Source organism: Embiotoca jacksoni, unplaced genomic scaffold (genome assembly GCF_022577435.1).
Source record: "Embiotoca jacksoni isolate LCO1_2020_lvr unplaced genomic scaffold, fEmbJac1.0.p SCAF_12, whole genome shotgun sequence".
NCBI lineage: Eukaryota > Metazoa > Chordata > Actinopteri > Embiotocidae > Embiotoca > Embiotoca jacksoni.
Window position 1 is genome coordinate 7,337,630 of NW_027185252.1, and position 14,981 is coordinate 7,352,610.

General features: G+C 43.3%; 1 protein-coding gene across 1 annotated transcript; it reads left to right on the top strand.

Moving 5' to 3' along the window:
* The first annotated feature begins 320 nt into the window (after window positions 1-320).
* klf5a (Kruppel like factor 5a) lies at window positions 321-10,418 on the top strand. The gene is made up of 4 exons (XM_069144512.1): window positions 321-488; window positions 1,591-2,704; window positions 4,054-4,113; window positions 7,090-10,418. Exons 1-4 carry the CDS (start codon window positions 324-326, stop codon window positions 7,266-7,268), a joined length of 1,518 nt encoding a protein of 505 aa, XP_069000613.1. The 5' UTR covers window positions 321-323; the 3' UTR covers window positions 7,269-10,418.
* Window positions 10,419-14,981: the final 4,563 nt, after the last annotated feature.

Below are 14,981 nucleotides of genomic sequence, written 5' to 3' on the forward strand. Positions count from 1 at the left end.
TGAATGATCAAAGCGTTTGGAAAGGTTTGGTGGGCGGTCGGTGCGTGCTCTGTATTTACACTGGGCCGCTCCGCCCAATAAACGGGATAGAAAACTGTCTGCGGGCCGGAGGGATGAAACAAGTGGAAGGAGATGTGGCCGACAGGCACACTTTAATTACTCCGCCACACTACACGCAACTACACCTCGTCGGCTTCGCTCCTTCTCTCGGTGCGCCGTAGCATCCTCCGGGGTCGGTTTTTTTTTTTTTTTTTTTTTTTTTTTTTTTTCTTTCCTGCGTAAAAAAGGACGAGCGATCATTTGTGGTGCTGCGTCGGAGCTTCATGGCCGCGACACTCACGATGAGCGGCGGCGTGCAGGAGGATCCCTTCTACCCGCTGCAGAAGGCGACTCTCCCCGCTGGATTCGTTCTGGAGGACTCGGCGTTATTCGGCTTGGACTGCAAGATCCCCGACACGGACAAGGCTGGACAAAATGACTACGCGCAGGTAAAGAAATGAAAGCGACTTTACACATTAGTGATGTATTTCATTGAATGGGCGTGGCAGAACGGTTGTAAACCCAGGTTGTTGTTTTTGTTGTTGTTGTTGTTGTTGTTGTTGTTGTTGTTGTTGGCGGCCTCCGAATTTCACTCGGCCTCGCTGCGTGATGTTGATCATCACTTTGTTTTGCACTATTCTCGGTCATTAGCGAGCAGGCTGCGACCAGCTGGACGTGTAGCCGAGCTCCGCCTGCATTCACCGCATGTTTTCTATGCCAGCCAGTTGGTCACCAGTTGTTTGGTCTCTTCGTGGCGCCCCCTCTACCCCCACCACCCCAACCCCCAACCCCTCTCTCACCATCATACCACGCTGACAACAACTGACTTCGGACAGAAAGGTCCCGGCAACTCTGTCCCCAGTTAGCAGGAAACTTGTGCAGCAGGAGAGAGAGAGAGAGAGCGAGAGAGAGAGCGAGAGAGAGAGAGAGCTCTATAGAACAGCTGGTAGGATCGGGAGCCTCAAATAGCAGCCCATCCCCAGACTGCTGCTGCCGCTGCCGCTGCTGCAGCAGCAGTGGACAGGGAGGCATGGGTGTTTCCCCCATTCCCTTTCATGTAGCTGTTTCATCCTCCGCTGCAGGGCTTCTCTAACTTTTATACCGGTTTCTCCAGATAAACAGGAGTTAGACCAGGATGAAGCATTGGCTGAACATTAGGTTGTTCACCTGTGGTGACAGTTGAGCGCTTGGCTGCTTCCTTAGTTTTAACAGAAGTGCATAACGTGCACATTTTCACACAAAAAAAAAAATTCACGGGAGCGGTATTAGATCCGATTCTTAAGTTTCCACCAGAACACGGCCTCAACTGTTGGCCTCACAGCTGCTAGGTTTTTGAGTTCAGCCTTGCAGGCGGAGAGGGAATGTGGCAGCCGCCTATTGATGACTACTTGATAAATGTTTTAGCAGTGACTCCACTATCAGACCTTTTGTCTTTTTCAAAATAGTGCTTCAGAATAGTTGAGCTGAAGCTGAAGTCAGAGCTGGGAACATTGCATTTGCTTTTTATGTGTCTAAACCGGTCTTTTAATGTGTTTGCCTTTTTATTCACAGGCAAAGTGTGAGATGGACCGGTATCTGTCCCCTCAGCCTCTTCCCCTTCCACCTCCCGCAAACAGCCAGCAGAAGCCGCACAGAGAGTCTGCGGTGGATCAGTTTTTCACTGACGATCACAACGGGGCTCCCTACACCCTCAACATGAATCTTTACCTCCCCGACTTCGCCTACCTGAGGATGGGCTTGTGCCAGCAAGCGCGGCCCCCTCAGCACCAGAACCACGCAGGTCTCACTCATATTAAGACAGAATCTGCCTCCTCGTGTTTCTCCCCGAACATACAGCCTCACTGTCCCAACACAACACCCACAAGTAGCTGCAGCACATCTGGGCACGCCCCTGGCAGTATTGCCATGGAAACCTCAGCCATAAACATGACGTTAACAGGGTTACCAGACTTCACCAGTGTTTTCAACCAGTCGGGAGGCAGCCGCGGTGATTCAGTGCCAGAAGTGTTTATCAAACAGGAAATGTCTTCCCAGTTTGAGCAGCATACTCTCCACCACCCTGACAACTGTGGCTCGCTGTTTCAGCTCTTAAACTCCGGCTTGGATCATCACCATGGCAATGGCATGGAGGCTCAGCATCAGCATCATCAGCAGCAGCAGATACAACACACTTCCACTTCCGCAATTCACGCGCCTTTCCATGATTTGCCAGTAGCTTCCTCTGCATCTCAACAAGAGCAAACTGCCAAGCCTGCCTACCGCAGCCTGGGTGGCGGGGTGTACACACATCCCCACTCCCAGGCACACCCCCATTTCCTCCAGCAGCAGGTGCCCTACCTGCCGCCCTCTCCGCCGAGCTCGGAGCCCGGCAGCCCCGGGAGGCAGAAGGAGCTGCTCCACACCATGTCCCCTCCTCCCTCATACGCAGCCACGATTGCCTCCAAGCTGGCAGGTAGCACCCCTGGACTCGGACCTGGCCCGGGACCGGGCAGCTTAGCTCTTTCCCTCACTACGGGTCCCACGCCGGTCTCAGGCCCAGCTGCAGTCCTTCCCCAAGCCCCCGCAACAACCCCAACCCCAGCGCAGAACGCCATGCCTGTCCGCTTCAACCGCAGGAACAACCCGGACTTGGAGAAACGACGGATCCACCACTGTGATTACCCAGGTTAGAAGAATAACACATGTCCGCCACTGTGTGCATGCTGATTGTTGTCGCTGTCGTGTGCCTTTGTTTATTTTTCCACTGCACTGTGGTCAGGTGAATGTCTGGTCACTCACAAAGGTCAGCTTTGTGAAAACCAGCTTTATTTTAAGACACCCGGCACATTTTTTTAAAATTACATGTTGTGTTTTGAATTACTTTAACAGACCTTCAGATACAAACTACAGCCACAGCGGAGACACGCTGTACTGAAATTAGAACATTTTTTTTTTTTTGCAATGCAGACAGACAGCCTGTCATAACCTTTCAATTAACTATGCTTTAAAAAGTACTTCGCATTTATTATGGCACCTCAAACGGCAGTGGCACCTTCAGCCGTGAGCACTCGCACAATGTTAAAGTCATTGCTGGTATGATTGTGGAATGAACCTGTGTGCGTAGGGGTGTGTTAATTACTTCTCCTTCAGTCATTTGATCTTTTTTTCCCCCCACACACACACTTGCATACGGTTACACTTGAGATTGCTTGCTCAGTATAAAGCTTCTTTTTTTTTTTCTTACACACACACACACACACACACACACACACACACACACACTCACTTAGACCCCCAACACGCACACTGTAGCTGTGCGATGTGCAGCTACTTGTAGGACATGTAATGTCAACTAGCCTGTGGCAGCATGTAAAATAGGCTTAAGCAGAGCCTCCTGCAGCATGTTCACGCACGTCTAACTTCTTTAAAGTCAGATGAAGCAGATCCATCATATCCACAGATCCACTCTTCACCCAAGTGTATATTAGTCACACTGCTGCAGCTGCTCACAGTTTAATCATAGCAAAACGTGAAATTCTATCATTACCTTATTTAAAGTGATAATAAATCTGAAGAATGTCATCCTAAATGATAAGAAATCCTGACGATCTGTTTGATATTATAATCTACATACTATGTACCACATCGTGTGCAAAAGGGTTAGTACTGCTGAACGTAAAATATCTCGAACTAACGTCTGCGGGGAACGGAAGTTCTTTTACAAAGCACTATTCTGCGTGAGTTGTGGTTTGTGTTTGAATAATTTTTAATAAATCAGACTACGTGGGTTCCTGTTTTAACACCGTCACATAGGTTTTGAAGTGCAGGATATGTGACGGACCCGTTTTTGAGTTTCTACAAAACATGTTTTTTTTTTGTTTTTTTAATATATTTCATTCCAAGCAGCTTCTGCTCCTCATTAGTTCAAATTTCTTGCATACCACAGCTCAGTTTATTGGGCAAATACATATCAGGCACATGTGAATTATTTGGATTAAGCCGTCTGTTTGTGTTTATCTCCCTGTTTGTCATCAGGCTGCAAGAAGGTCTACACCAAGTCGTCCCATCTGAAAGCTCACCTCAGGACTCACACGGGTAAGACGCTGCTCAAATTAATGCAGTTTTCTTTTTAACAAAAACAAAAGAGACCCATCAAAAAATGAATCTCCCCACCGGACTCGTATTTCAGTATCTGCACTGGCACCATGTTGCTAGGCAGAGTGTTGTGTTCTTGGCATGTGTGTGTAAATGTATCCTACCCCATTCCCATCCTCTGCCCAATATACTATTCCATCAAAACAGGTGGAAGTGACACACTTCTGCCAGGGCATGACTTTCAGACTATGTGTTCAGCGCTAGACGTGTGGTGCCATCTTTCTCAGAATCCAATCGCCTGTTTATAAATTGTTCAAATGCCCTTAATACACTTTTCGGAGGCTCCTTTGGCTTGTTTTAACTTGATAAATATACATATAAAATGTGTCTGTGCAGAAACAGAAATGTATTAAGTCAACTTGTTCCAAATTTCTCCGCTTTAATTGTCACGGTGTGCACTTCATGGTCCCCTTTCCTCTCTCTTTTATTCCCTTTCTTTCCGTCATTATTAGAATCAGTTTATTTTTTTTCTTCTTTTTTTTTTTTACATTTACATTCGAACTATTGGTTTTTGGATGAGCAAAGTCAACAAACAAGTACTTAAGTGTTGGGCCCCACCTCAGCTCCAGCTATCAAAACAAAGCTTCTGTTGATATCTACGCATTCCTCACTCATCTGGATACACACACACGCACAAAACTCACCCGAACCCAGAATGTGTTCCACTTATGAGTCTGAACTGCCTGTTCTGAACATTATTGTGGGCGTGCATTTCGGTACTGGGAACATGACACGACAATTCGATCTGGCGTCATTCATGCTGCAGGCTGATTGTGGTGATTGCAGTTATTACAGACCACAAGATGAGAACACGACACGTAAAAGGTTATGTAGCAGCAACTACACATCCTCCCTGCTTTTGTCAGCTTTGCTTGGTTATTTTCTCCCTCTTCCATTCATCTGATCGTTCTCTCTGTTTTTAATGCCATCCTCCCACCTTCAACCCTCCCTGGATCCCCCTCCCCTTCTTTATTTCTATCTTTGTCCATTACTCATTCTACCGCTCTTATTCAGCTGCTTGAATGCACACTTACGCACTCGCACACATGCGCGCGCACACACAGACACTTCCACATACACCTGTCAGTAATTTGTATGAGATGATTCCTAATGCATTTGGGTCCCAGTGGGAGTTCCCACTCTAATCTCCATCAACATCCATTACCCTGATTGTTAGTGTGTCTGTCTATCTGTGCGTGTGTGTGTGTGTGTGTGTGTGGGGGGGGGGGGGGGGTATGGGTGGATGCGTTTGCGTGTGTATTGTGAGAACTGAACACTCTTTTTTACTTCTTTTTTTTTTTTTTTTTTTTTTCCTCAACGTGTTTTCATTGTGTCCAGTTTCAGGTGTGTATGCTTGTTTGTGTTTCTAAGTTTAGTGGCGCTGCGGTTAATTTAGCAACAGGTTTCCTGCTCTTGTTTAAATTGCGCTGCAGAGCTTGCTGGGCTAGTTTTAAAGGGTTGGTTCACTCGAATGATTAAAAGCGTATTTTCTTAGGCAGCTCTCGTGGTAACCAGCGTGCAGACAGTTTAGTTTTTGTTTGTCTAGATTTTAATACAACCATCTCTGAGATTCCTGCTTTCACTCCCAATTTACGAGAAGGGAATGGAGTTATATTTATTGAGCTTTGAAAACTGTTTTTTAAGCATTATTATTAGCTTCAGCCTTGTTGGCTTGAATAAGCCACAGAAAACAGGCAACAATTTATAAAAAAAAAAAAAAATTAATCCAGTGGAAACTGTTCATTGACAGGGCCTGCAGACTGTCCAGAGTAATGGGTGCATTGTGTCTGGAAAGATAAACTGTTGTTGAAATATTATCTGGGTAATTGCAAATACCACACATATTTGTTCTGTTTTTGATCATTTTAAAAATAAAAATAAAAATAAAAACACCCAACCAGACGGTACAGCTTCTGGTAGGTTCCATTATATTTTATATATACTTAAATTCAAATAAAAAGGAGACTAAACAAAAGAGGAAGAAGAAGGAAAAAGGGGGAAACTAGTTAAGCAAGAATCAGCTTCCTTCCAATTGGCCACATTTTTGCATCCATTGCAACTAGATGTAAATACGAACCAATAGAAATGTCAATATGCACAAATTATGTACACATTTCCTGTAAGGTTTTATCTTTGGAGTGTAATGTACTCAAGTTGTTTGAGTTTTTTAAATGGCATTTTTTTTTTAATTTAAATGCCACAAATTAGCTCACTAGATAGATAGATAGATAGATAGATAGATAGATAGATAGATAGATAGATAGATAGATAGATAGATAGATAGATAGATAGATAGATAGATAGATAGATAGATAGATAGATAGATAGATAGATAGATAGATACCACAACAGGTACGTGCTAAAGGAAGGTTGTTGTTTTTTTTTCTTGTAATTTGGGTGAACAAAGTCTTCAAGCCCACCTTTAGCTGAGTGGATTGAAATCGTTGGAGTTGCAGGTCTGACACAGAGCTGGCCCTATAGGAATAAGGTCTCGGTAGTTTTCGCTATGTGCCTGAGGCAGCAGACGAATACTCGAATGACAGACAGACATACTACAGCCATCAAAAAGAAGCAAAGGCAGGCAATACAGAGCGCAGGGGCTGTGAGAAACTTGTGCAGCACTCGATGAGTGACAGCGTTATGACTGTATATGTTGTTAGACAACTGGGGTTTTCAATGAAGCCTGTTTTCCCAGTTCCTCCACCCAACTGTGTGTGAATCATGCAAGCCAGGGAATTATCTTGTGTTTTCACGATAATCGGTGTCGTCAGTACTTGTGTGTTGACACTGTCACAGACCGCAGGAAATCACGTGATTAAGCAAGAAATTCAAGCTCAGCGCTCCCCTTTGCTCGGTTCATCAAAGGGCAGCTGCATTCATCCAGACTGTTTTGTCTTCTCTCTCCCCGTGCTGCAGGTGAGAAGCCGTACAGGTGCACGTGGGACGGCTGCGACTGGCGTTTCGCTCGTTCGGATGAGCTGACGCGTCACTACCGGAAACACACGGGCGCCAAACCCTTCCAGTGTGCCGTCTGCTCGCGCTCCTTTTCCCGATCCGACCACCTGGCCCTGCACATGAAGAGACACCAGAACTAGCAACATTGGCACACACACACACACACGCACACGCACACACACACACACACGCACACACACACACACACACACACACACACACACACACACTGCAGATATACAAGCACTATCTACACACACATAAAGCACTCACTCCATCTCCCACAATGTTACAAGCTGCCTGATGCAGAGCAGCTTTCACTGGCATCACAGCTCCTCCTGGTGCTGCTATCGTGTGCTAAAACAGGACGATAGCTGAACAAATGTGTCGCTCTTCACCCAGAGTGGGACGATTTGGAGGTTGTAAAGTAGGAAGATGGTGACCAGAGGAAGTTTCTGGTCCCTTAACCTCCATTCATACTTTTTAGATAGATTTCTTTGGACAAACACAAAGAAGAACAAAAAGAAAATGGTAGCTCCAAAACACGTTTCCAGTCCATTTGGACTCTTTTGTGTGACTGGAATGAAAGCACTTAAAAAAAAACACAAAAAAAAACATCCTTTGTCTTTATTCTAACATAGAACTGGCTTCATTTTTTTTTTTTTTTTTTTTTTTTATCAAGGAGAAGCTTTTGTTTGCAAAACTAGCCAAGCCAAATCTTTGTTTACTTATTGGTTTGTTAGTTTGTTTATATAACTGGAATACCCAGATTTTATTTTTTACCAAATCCTTAGGTTTGCACTAGAATTGTTAATCTAAGTCTCAGCCTTTTAGGACCTGTGTATCTCATTCACCACTGGAACGATCATTATCACTACTGGACTGGATCTCCACACAAATCATTGCTGTTCAGATATTAAAAATTGAAGGCATTTATACTCTGGAGAGAGGGAAGAGAAGAGCGGGAGGGGGGAAAAAAATTAAGAGGGGAGGGTGGAGATGGAGAGATAGAAAGATTTTTTTTTATTTTAAAGAGAGGATATCTGAGGACGACTGAGAAACAGAGGGCGGTGGATGGATGCTAAAGAGCAGCAATTAGGTGATGAATTATTCAGTTTGTCTTTCGATGTATTTCCAACCAGAGAAATGCAAGAAGAACTGGTAGACGTATCCCAGAATGTATTCAGTACAAGCAGAATCGACTGTATTTGATGCACAAGCTTGAACGAAGCGTCTTCAAAATACTGTTACCGTACATCTCTCGCTCTCTCCCGGTGTTTTACTTTTAAACGTTTTAACCAAAGCAGCATCTTCATCATCAAAACCTTATTAAGTGCCTCCTCCTCTGGTTCATGTATTTCTGTTCTGTGGTAGCAGAGCTGTGATCAGTGTAGACCAGGGGTGTCGAACATACGGCCCGCGGGCCGGGTCCGGCCCGCCAGGGGGTCCAGCTCGGCCCGCCGGATGACTTTGCGAAGTGTGAAAATTACAGAAAGACATAAATTGCATTTCTATGAGAATATGGAGGTTTATGAGTACAAATGTTTTGTAATTTTTTTTTTTAATCGATCCGATAATTGCTTCAAAAACAGCGTAAAGGCGACGTCTGCTCCGGAGGCAGCAGCGCTCGCTGCTCGCTTTGTGACGCGTTTGACGTCAAACGCGTCACAAAGCGAGGGAATCTGCAGAGAGCAGCCCAGGCGGATAAACAGTGGGTTGATGTCTGAGTTTTTGCTCTTTATGTTTCTAGTTTATTGTAGAAAGACCTTAAAATAGGGTTTATCATCCAAAAACCTTCACCAATGATTTAAACATAGAGAAATATTGTCGTTACTTATGCGTTATTATGCTATGATTTTACTGGTCTGGCCCACTTGAGATCAAAGCGGGCCGTATGTGGCCCCTTAACTAAAATGAGTTCGACACCCCTGGTGTAGACAGTCCTTTTAAACACACCTGGTGCTGTTTTTATTTATCAATCTATTGAATCTTAGGACTCCGCTTGAAAAATGTCTTTTGAATTACAAGGTTTAGCCATCGCAGCCCGTTCTCATTCCCAGGGCGACGAATACCGCCGTGTTGTCGAAGCTGTTGACATCAGAGGGATACGCACTGGGTGCCCCTGGGTGTCTGTGCCGTGATGGCCAGGGTCTAAGCAGGAGATCATGTGACTGATTAGAAGGAGTGCGAAAGTTCACGTCGGGAGGAGGTTGGGGTGGGTGGACGGAACGAGCACAGGAGTTTTATCTGGGAGACCTGTGTTGGTGTCTGCGAACAAGCATAAGTGAACGTGCATTTCCTTAAAGTAACGTAAACGGCAGTAAATTATGCCCTGGGAGGAGAACAGGTTTGCCATCTTCATTGTAATGTAACTGCTCGGCTCTGGTCACTTCACGGACAGCTGTGGTTTTTTTTTGTTTTTTGTTTTTTTTACTCAGTCAGTCTTTCTCTGAGGGTTCTTACTGTCTGACTCTGTACACAGCCAACTTGGCTTGATCAGTCAATGGAACATGGACACATTTTGTTAAAGGACAGGTTCACTTCAGTTTTAACTTTGGAAGACATCCAATTAATGTTATTATGAAATCATTGTAAATTTGATTGAACTTTAGAAGTTATTTTTCAACAGAAGGCTGATTCCTTCTTACCCCCCCACTCCCCCCACCCCACCCGATAACTTGCATTGAAATCACTCCAGGAAAGGATCTCATCAACCATAAACTCTTATATGGACATGAGAGTTTGGTTTGAAAAAAAAAAAGCGTGAACCTATCCTTTAATATACTGTACACTTGAATGTCCATTTGTTGGTGTGATTCAGCCTGCACCTATAACTGTGTTTGTTTATTCACTGCAGGTAGCATAAAGCTAATATAGCACTGTAATGTATCCTGGTAAATCTGACTATTTATTTGATTGTGTAGAAGTGGGGGTTGTTTCAGATCAACCGTCTTTCTCCCCAGCAAAAATGCCTTAATGTAAATATATGCACTGTAAATATGTTTTTTTTTCTCCCTCTTTTGTTATTATTTTGTAAACAATAGGGCAAAAAGAGGAAAATGCCCCGCATCCAAAAACATTTGAGCCTTTTTTTTTTCTTTTTTTTTTTCTTTTGGTTTTATTTTCTTGTCAAAGCTGTTTTGATGCCATTGTTTTATATATTGTCCTTCCAACAATTTATTTTGTAGATCCTTTTTTTTTTTCTTCCATGGTAAACGTTCCAAAGACAAAAGTTGTTTTCCTTCAACCGAATGAAGCCGATGCTAATAAAGTCAACTGACACTTTTACAGATGTGCTCTTGTGCTGAAATTAATGGGGAAATTTCTTCTTTTACCTGTTAACAGTGTGTGGTACAGTTAGTAGGTTTATATCAAAGCGAAGTCACGCTGTGAAGAAAGAAGGTTTTTTTTTGCCTGTGGGATGTAAAACAAACCTCGTCAAGGCCTGACTAAAACCAACCAGACATAACCACAGAGCTGACACACTTAAAAATTCAGTTTAAGCAGGAGATAAGACGGGAGGATTTGGAGGAGAGGCGAAGCGCTCTCGTCCGGGACCTGCAAGTAACCTGCAGCACCCTTGCTGATCAACAAACAATAGTCCTTTGATATCACAGCAAGAGACAATGGACAAGAAAATAAATCTGACCACCACTCGGGGACCGGAGGGGAATCCCACAGCATTGAAATGGATGTACAAACACGCGTGCGCGCACACACACACACACACACACACACACACACACACACAGCATATGTTCTTGGTTTAAGTCATAAATGTGACCCAGGGTCTCTGTTGTAATCTACCTCAGATGTCAGAAAAGAGGGAGGTGGAGGGGAGAGAGTGAAAGAAGTGAAATGCAGAACAATCTAAACAAAAGAATCTCTGGGGGGACCCAATCAACCACTTCCGTCCTCCTACATCTTCTCCTCCTCCGCGCTTCTTATTTAATTTCATTTTTTTTCTCTCTTTGTCTTTCCATGCACCGTATCCCCCCCCCCCCCCCTTCCCCCAGTGGAGAGTATTGTATGATAGTCCACGGGCGCTGCTCTGCGGGTCAGAGTGGAGATTGTTCTCATAACCTGCTCCACTCCTCATCTTTTCCCTTTTTTTTTAAATCACGCACCTCATCTCTCTTAAGTCCTCTCTTGTCCACCTTTCGCTCCACCTAAAAATTCATGAGAAGAATTTTTTATTTCAAACAGGTTTTTTTTTTTTTTTTTTTTTTTAAAGAAGTCTTGATTCCTTCTCTTGCCAAACCCTTAAAATACACAGAACACATGAAAATGTGGACTTGCAGGTGTTTTCTGAGACTACTTATTAAAGAATTAGTATTAATGTCCCCCCACACACACACACACACACACACACTCACACTCACACAGTGTGGTGATGAGTGAGTGGGAGCTACCGGTTCATGTTTTGGATCAACTAAATTAATGTCACACATCTGGAAGAAGGCTCCTGCCTGCTCCACCCTCTGCTGTGCTGCGTTGGTGTGATTCCCAGTTTCCCTTTGTGTGAGTGTGTGTGTGTTTTTTTGTGTGTGTGTATGTGTGCATATTGGTATAATGTTTCCAGTGCTCCTCTCTTGGAAAAGACCACCCACTCAGAAGACCAATAGAGTGACCATGGGGAGCCCAGTTAGACGCAGACACACACGCACACACACACACACACACACACACACACACACACACACACACATACGCAACTCCCTCCAAAATCAACCTTTCCCAATATTCTCAGAATAGAACATGTTGTTAACGGAGATCGAAGAGATACCACAACAGCTGACACAAGGTTAAAGATAATATCAGAAATTGAGGAGGGTTTCATTTCAAGACGTTACGTTCATTTTTAAAAATGTTGCCTCAGGTGAACTGTTCAGTAGTTGGAAAGTATTAGAAGTTTAAAATCAAATATCAGAGCCTCATCAGGGCTGCTGATATGGACTACAGTGGTTCTTTACGAGGATCGTACCATCAAGTAACTTACAATGAACCACTGTAGTGGGGGGGGGGGGGGGCATTTCTGTCTCCCAGTCAGGGTTTAGTGTTTCCTGTTTTATTTTGTAGTCTCTCACCCAGCGAATGGGTCTACTGCACTTCCTGCCCTTGTGGGACTGTCTGCCCCACCTTCATTAGTTTCATCTGTCCCTCGTTGTCTTCCTCTCCCTAGTTTATTCAGTCTATGTGCTCTCCTCTCCCTCTTTGTCAGTTTGTCCTCTTCTGTTCCCATGTTTTTGGATCCTCACATCAAGCTTGACGGTCACGTCAAGCTGCGTCTTTGTGCCTGTTTTCACGACATTTTACACCTCTCTTATCTCAAACTTTCACCCAAAGTGCCAGCTTGTTCAATTTGGATTCATTCCAGTTTATGGCTGGTTTTACTTTTGAAAATAAAACCTTTTTATTTACTTTGAACCTCGTGCGTGTGAACATTATCATAACAGAGTTGCTGTGACGACAAACACAACCACCGGAGGGGGAAGAAAGTTCAAATGTTGCATTATGTGCTGCGTTCAAATAGAACTTGTGAGCTTGTGGTTACAATAGGGGAAGCCGTACTCGCCATGTGCTTGGTGTTCAAGTGTTCAACATGAACGGCGTGTAATAGCCACAGAGGCTAATTTAGCGAGCTAACAGGGGGATAACAGGAAATGAAAAGGCACAGAGGGAAAAGATGAGGCCGTGGGGAAGATCAACATTTTGCTCAAACGTAGGCTATTATCTAAGTTATGAGTAGAAACTATATAGGACTAAAATTACAATGTTTTAACTTAACATCCAATGAAAAATGAAAGCTTCGAGTTCCGTCGTTGTTCCTTTGGACTCTTCTCGTGTACACGGTAAATACGACACCATTTGAAAGCAGCAATGCCGTTCATTCAGCAGGTGAATCCTGAGACCTTAATTGCTCGTTATGGTTTAGCCAGGACCTTGCATGGCCCCTCACTGCCATCACTGTTTGTGTGGTGTGAGTCAGTGAATTACATTTAACTGTACTAAAGTGGAATTACTAAGTGGAGAAATTAAACAACTGGCACCAAGGCCTCCAATCACATGGATGCCTCAGTGGAACTTTTTGCTCGGCTGTATCCACGACCAAAGTGCCTTAAGGTCAATCCTGAATTTTCATCTCATAATTTTGAGTCCCTTGTGTCAAACCTAGTTTTACTGTAAACCCTTTAACAAGTGGAGGCCAGTAGCTGAACCACTCATTACATACTGATGCTGGTTTTTTTTGGTGGTTTTTTTTTTAATCCAAAAGTGTTATTAATAAAACATAAGTACCCCAAGTACCCTGTATGAGGGTTGGAACAATCACTGTGATTACACAGTGATTGTTCCAACCCAACCCAACAGTTTACATTGTTGTCACTTTGTCACTGTTCAAAACATAAAAATGTTGTCATGGAGTTTCAACATCACTCCACAGTGACTAATAAGAACAAGATGACAAACCAAACAAACCATCATAATAGTCACAGTTCCTGATAAAAGCCTATTCACTTATACATTCTGGTAATAATTGATCTGTTTGATCAGAAATCTATTGCGACAGCCTTGACTCACCCGAGGCTACATTATTTCCCGGGTGGGTTCTGTTGCACGTGAGAAGAGTTCAAAGGACAAACCCATTAGGCTTCCCTCCATATCAGGCAAATATCTTTGCACCTGTAAAACACTCAGGGCGACACCCTGAGTGGGAGTTCAGAGGATACAACAAAATCCTTTTGCTTTCACACTTGATGTGTGGAAGTGGAGGCCTTTTTGTGAGTTCTTATCATGACTTATAGGAAAAGAAAAGCATCTGCAGGTTATATATCATCCGTATTAATCAAAGCTGTTTGCTCGCTGGAAGCTCAGAGATGGCTGGACTGAATTGAACGCCTCCTTGACCAAACAGCTAACAGTTTCCACTTATTTTCTCACATGTTTTGTGGTTTCATAGATTAGAGGGGATGAAGCACAGATGGTCATCATTTGGTTAGTCATACCGTCTTCTAACTAGAAGCTCACTGGTTCAGCCCAACATGTCATTAAGCTACAGTGACAAAAAGTACATTTAGTGTACCTAAATACAGTTTTGAGGCACTTGTATTTTACTTGATGGTTGATGAGGGAGGTTTTACTCAACTGCTTTTATTTGATAGCTTGAGTTACTTTTCAGAATCAGATTAATAATACACAAATTATTATGATAATGATGTGTTAGATTTAGATCACTGGGTGGAAATTTCAAAAATACCCTGAAGTGCATGAAATAATTCAACTCAGACATCCCCACTTTTACCAGCTGCAGCATCAACATAAATAATTAGCATTCAATAACATATCATTTATTTTTATGGAAAAACATATATTCTGCATTGTGAATCCTTTTACATTTTGTACTTTAATGTATTTTGATGCTAATATTTTTGTACTTTTTTGTACTTAAGCAATATTTAGCTTTTTCTATTTATTTTTGGGAGCTGATTGGTTCCTGCCTTATTTTGTATTAGTAGGTACATTTAAATTGCTCAGCATTGGCTCCCTTTTTTTTTTATATATTGTTTTGCTGTCAACCCTCACTGAAGCTACAAGATTTTAAAAAATCTTTCAAAGAGCCGCCACTCTGTCGATGCTGGCGGTTCTTGTGAGGAGGGGAGTCTCATTTGCATGTCGCACTCTGTTTCTCCTAGGCGTGGTCGTATCATCCAATAAATGTTAAAAGGTAAAAAAAAAAAATACAGAATAATACAGCTCCATCTCTCTGTGCATATGTTATATTTTTTCGAACAAGTTATTGTGATTTAAAAGTGTAAAACTAATCTCGGCCTTTCAGTCACGTGGCTGTGTGCTTC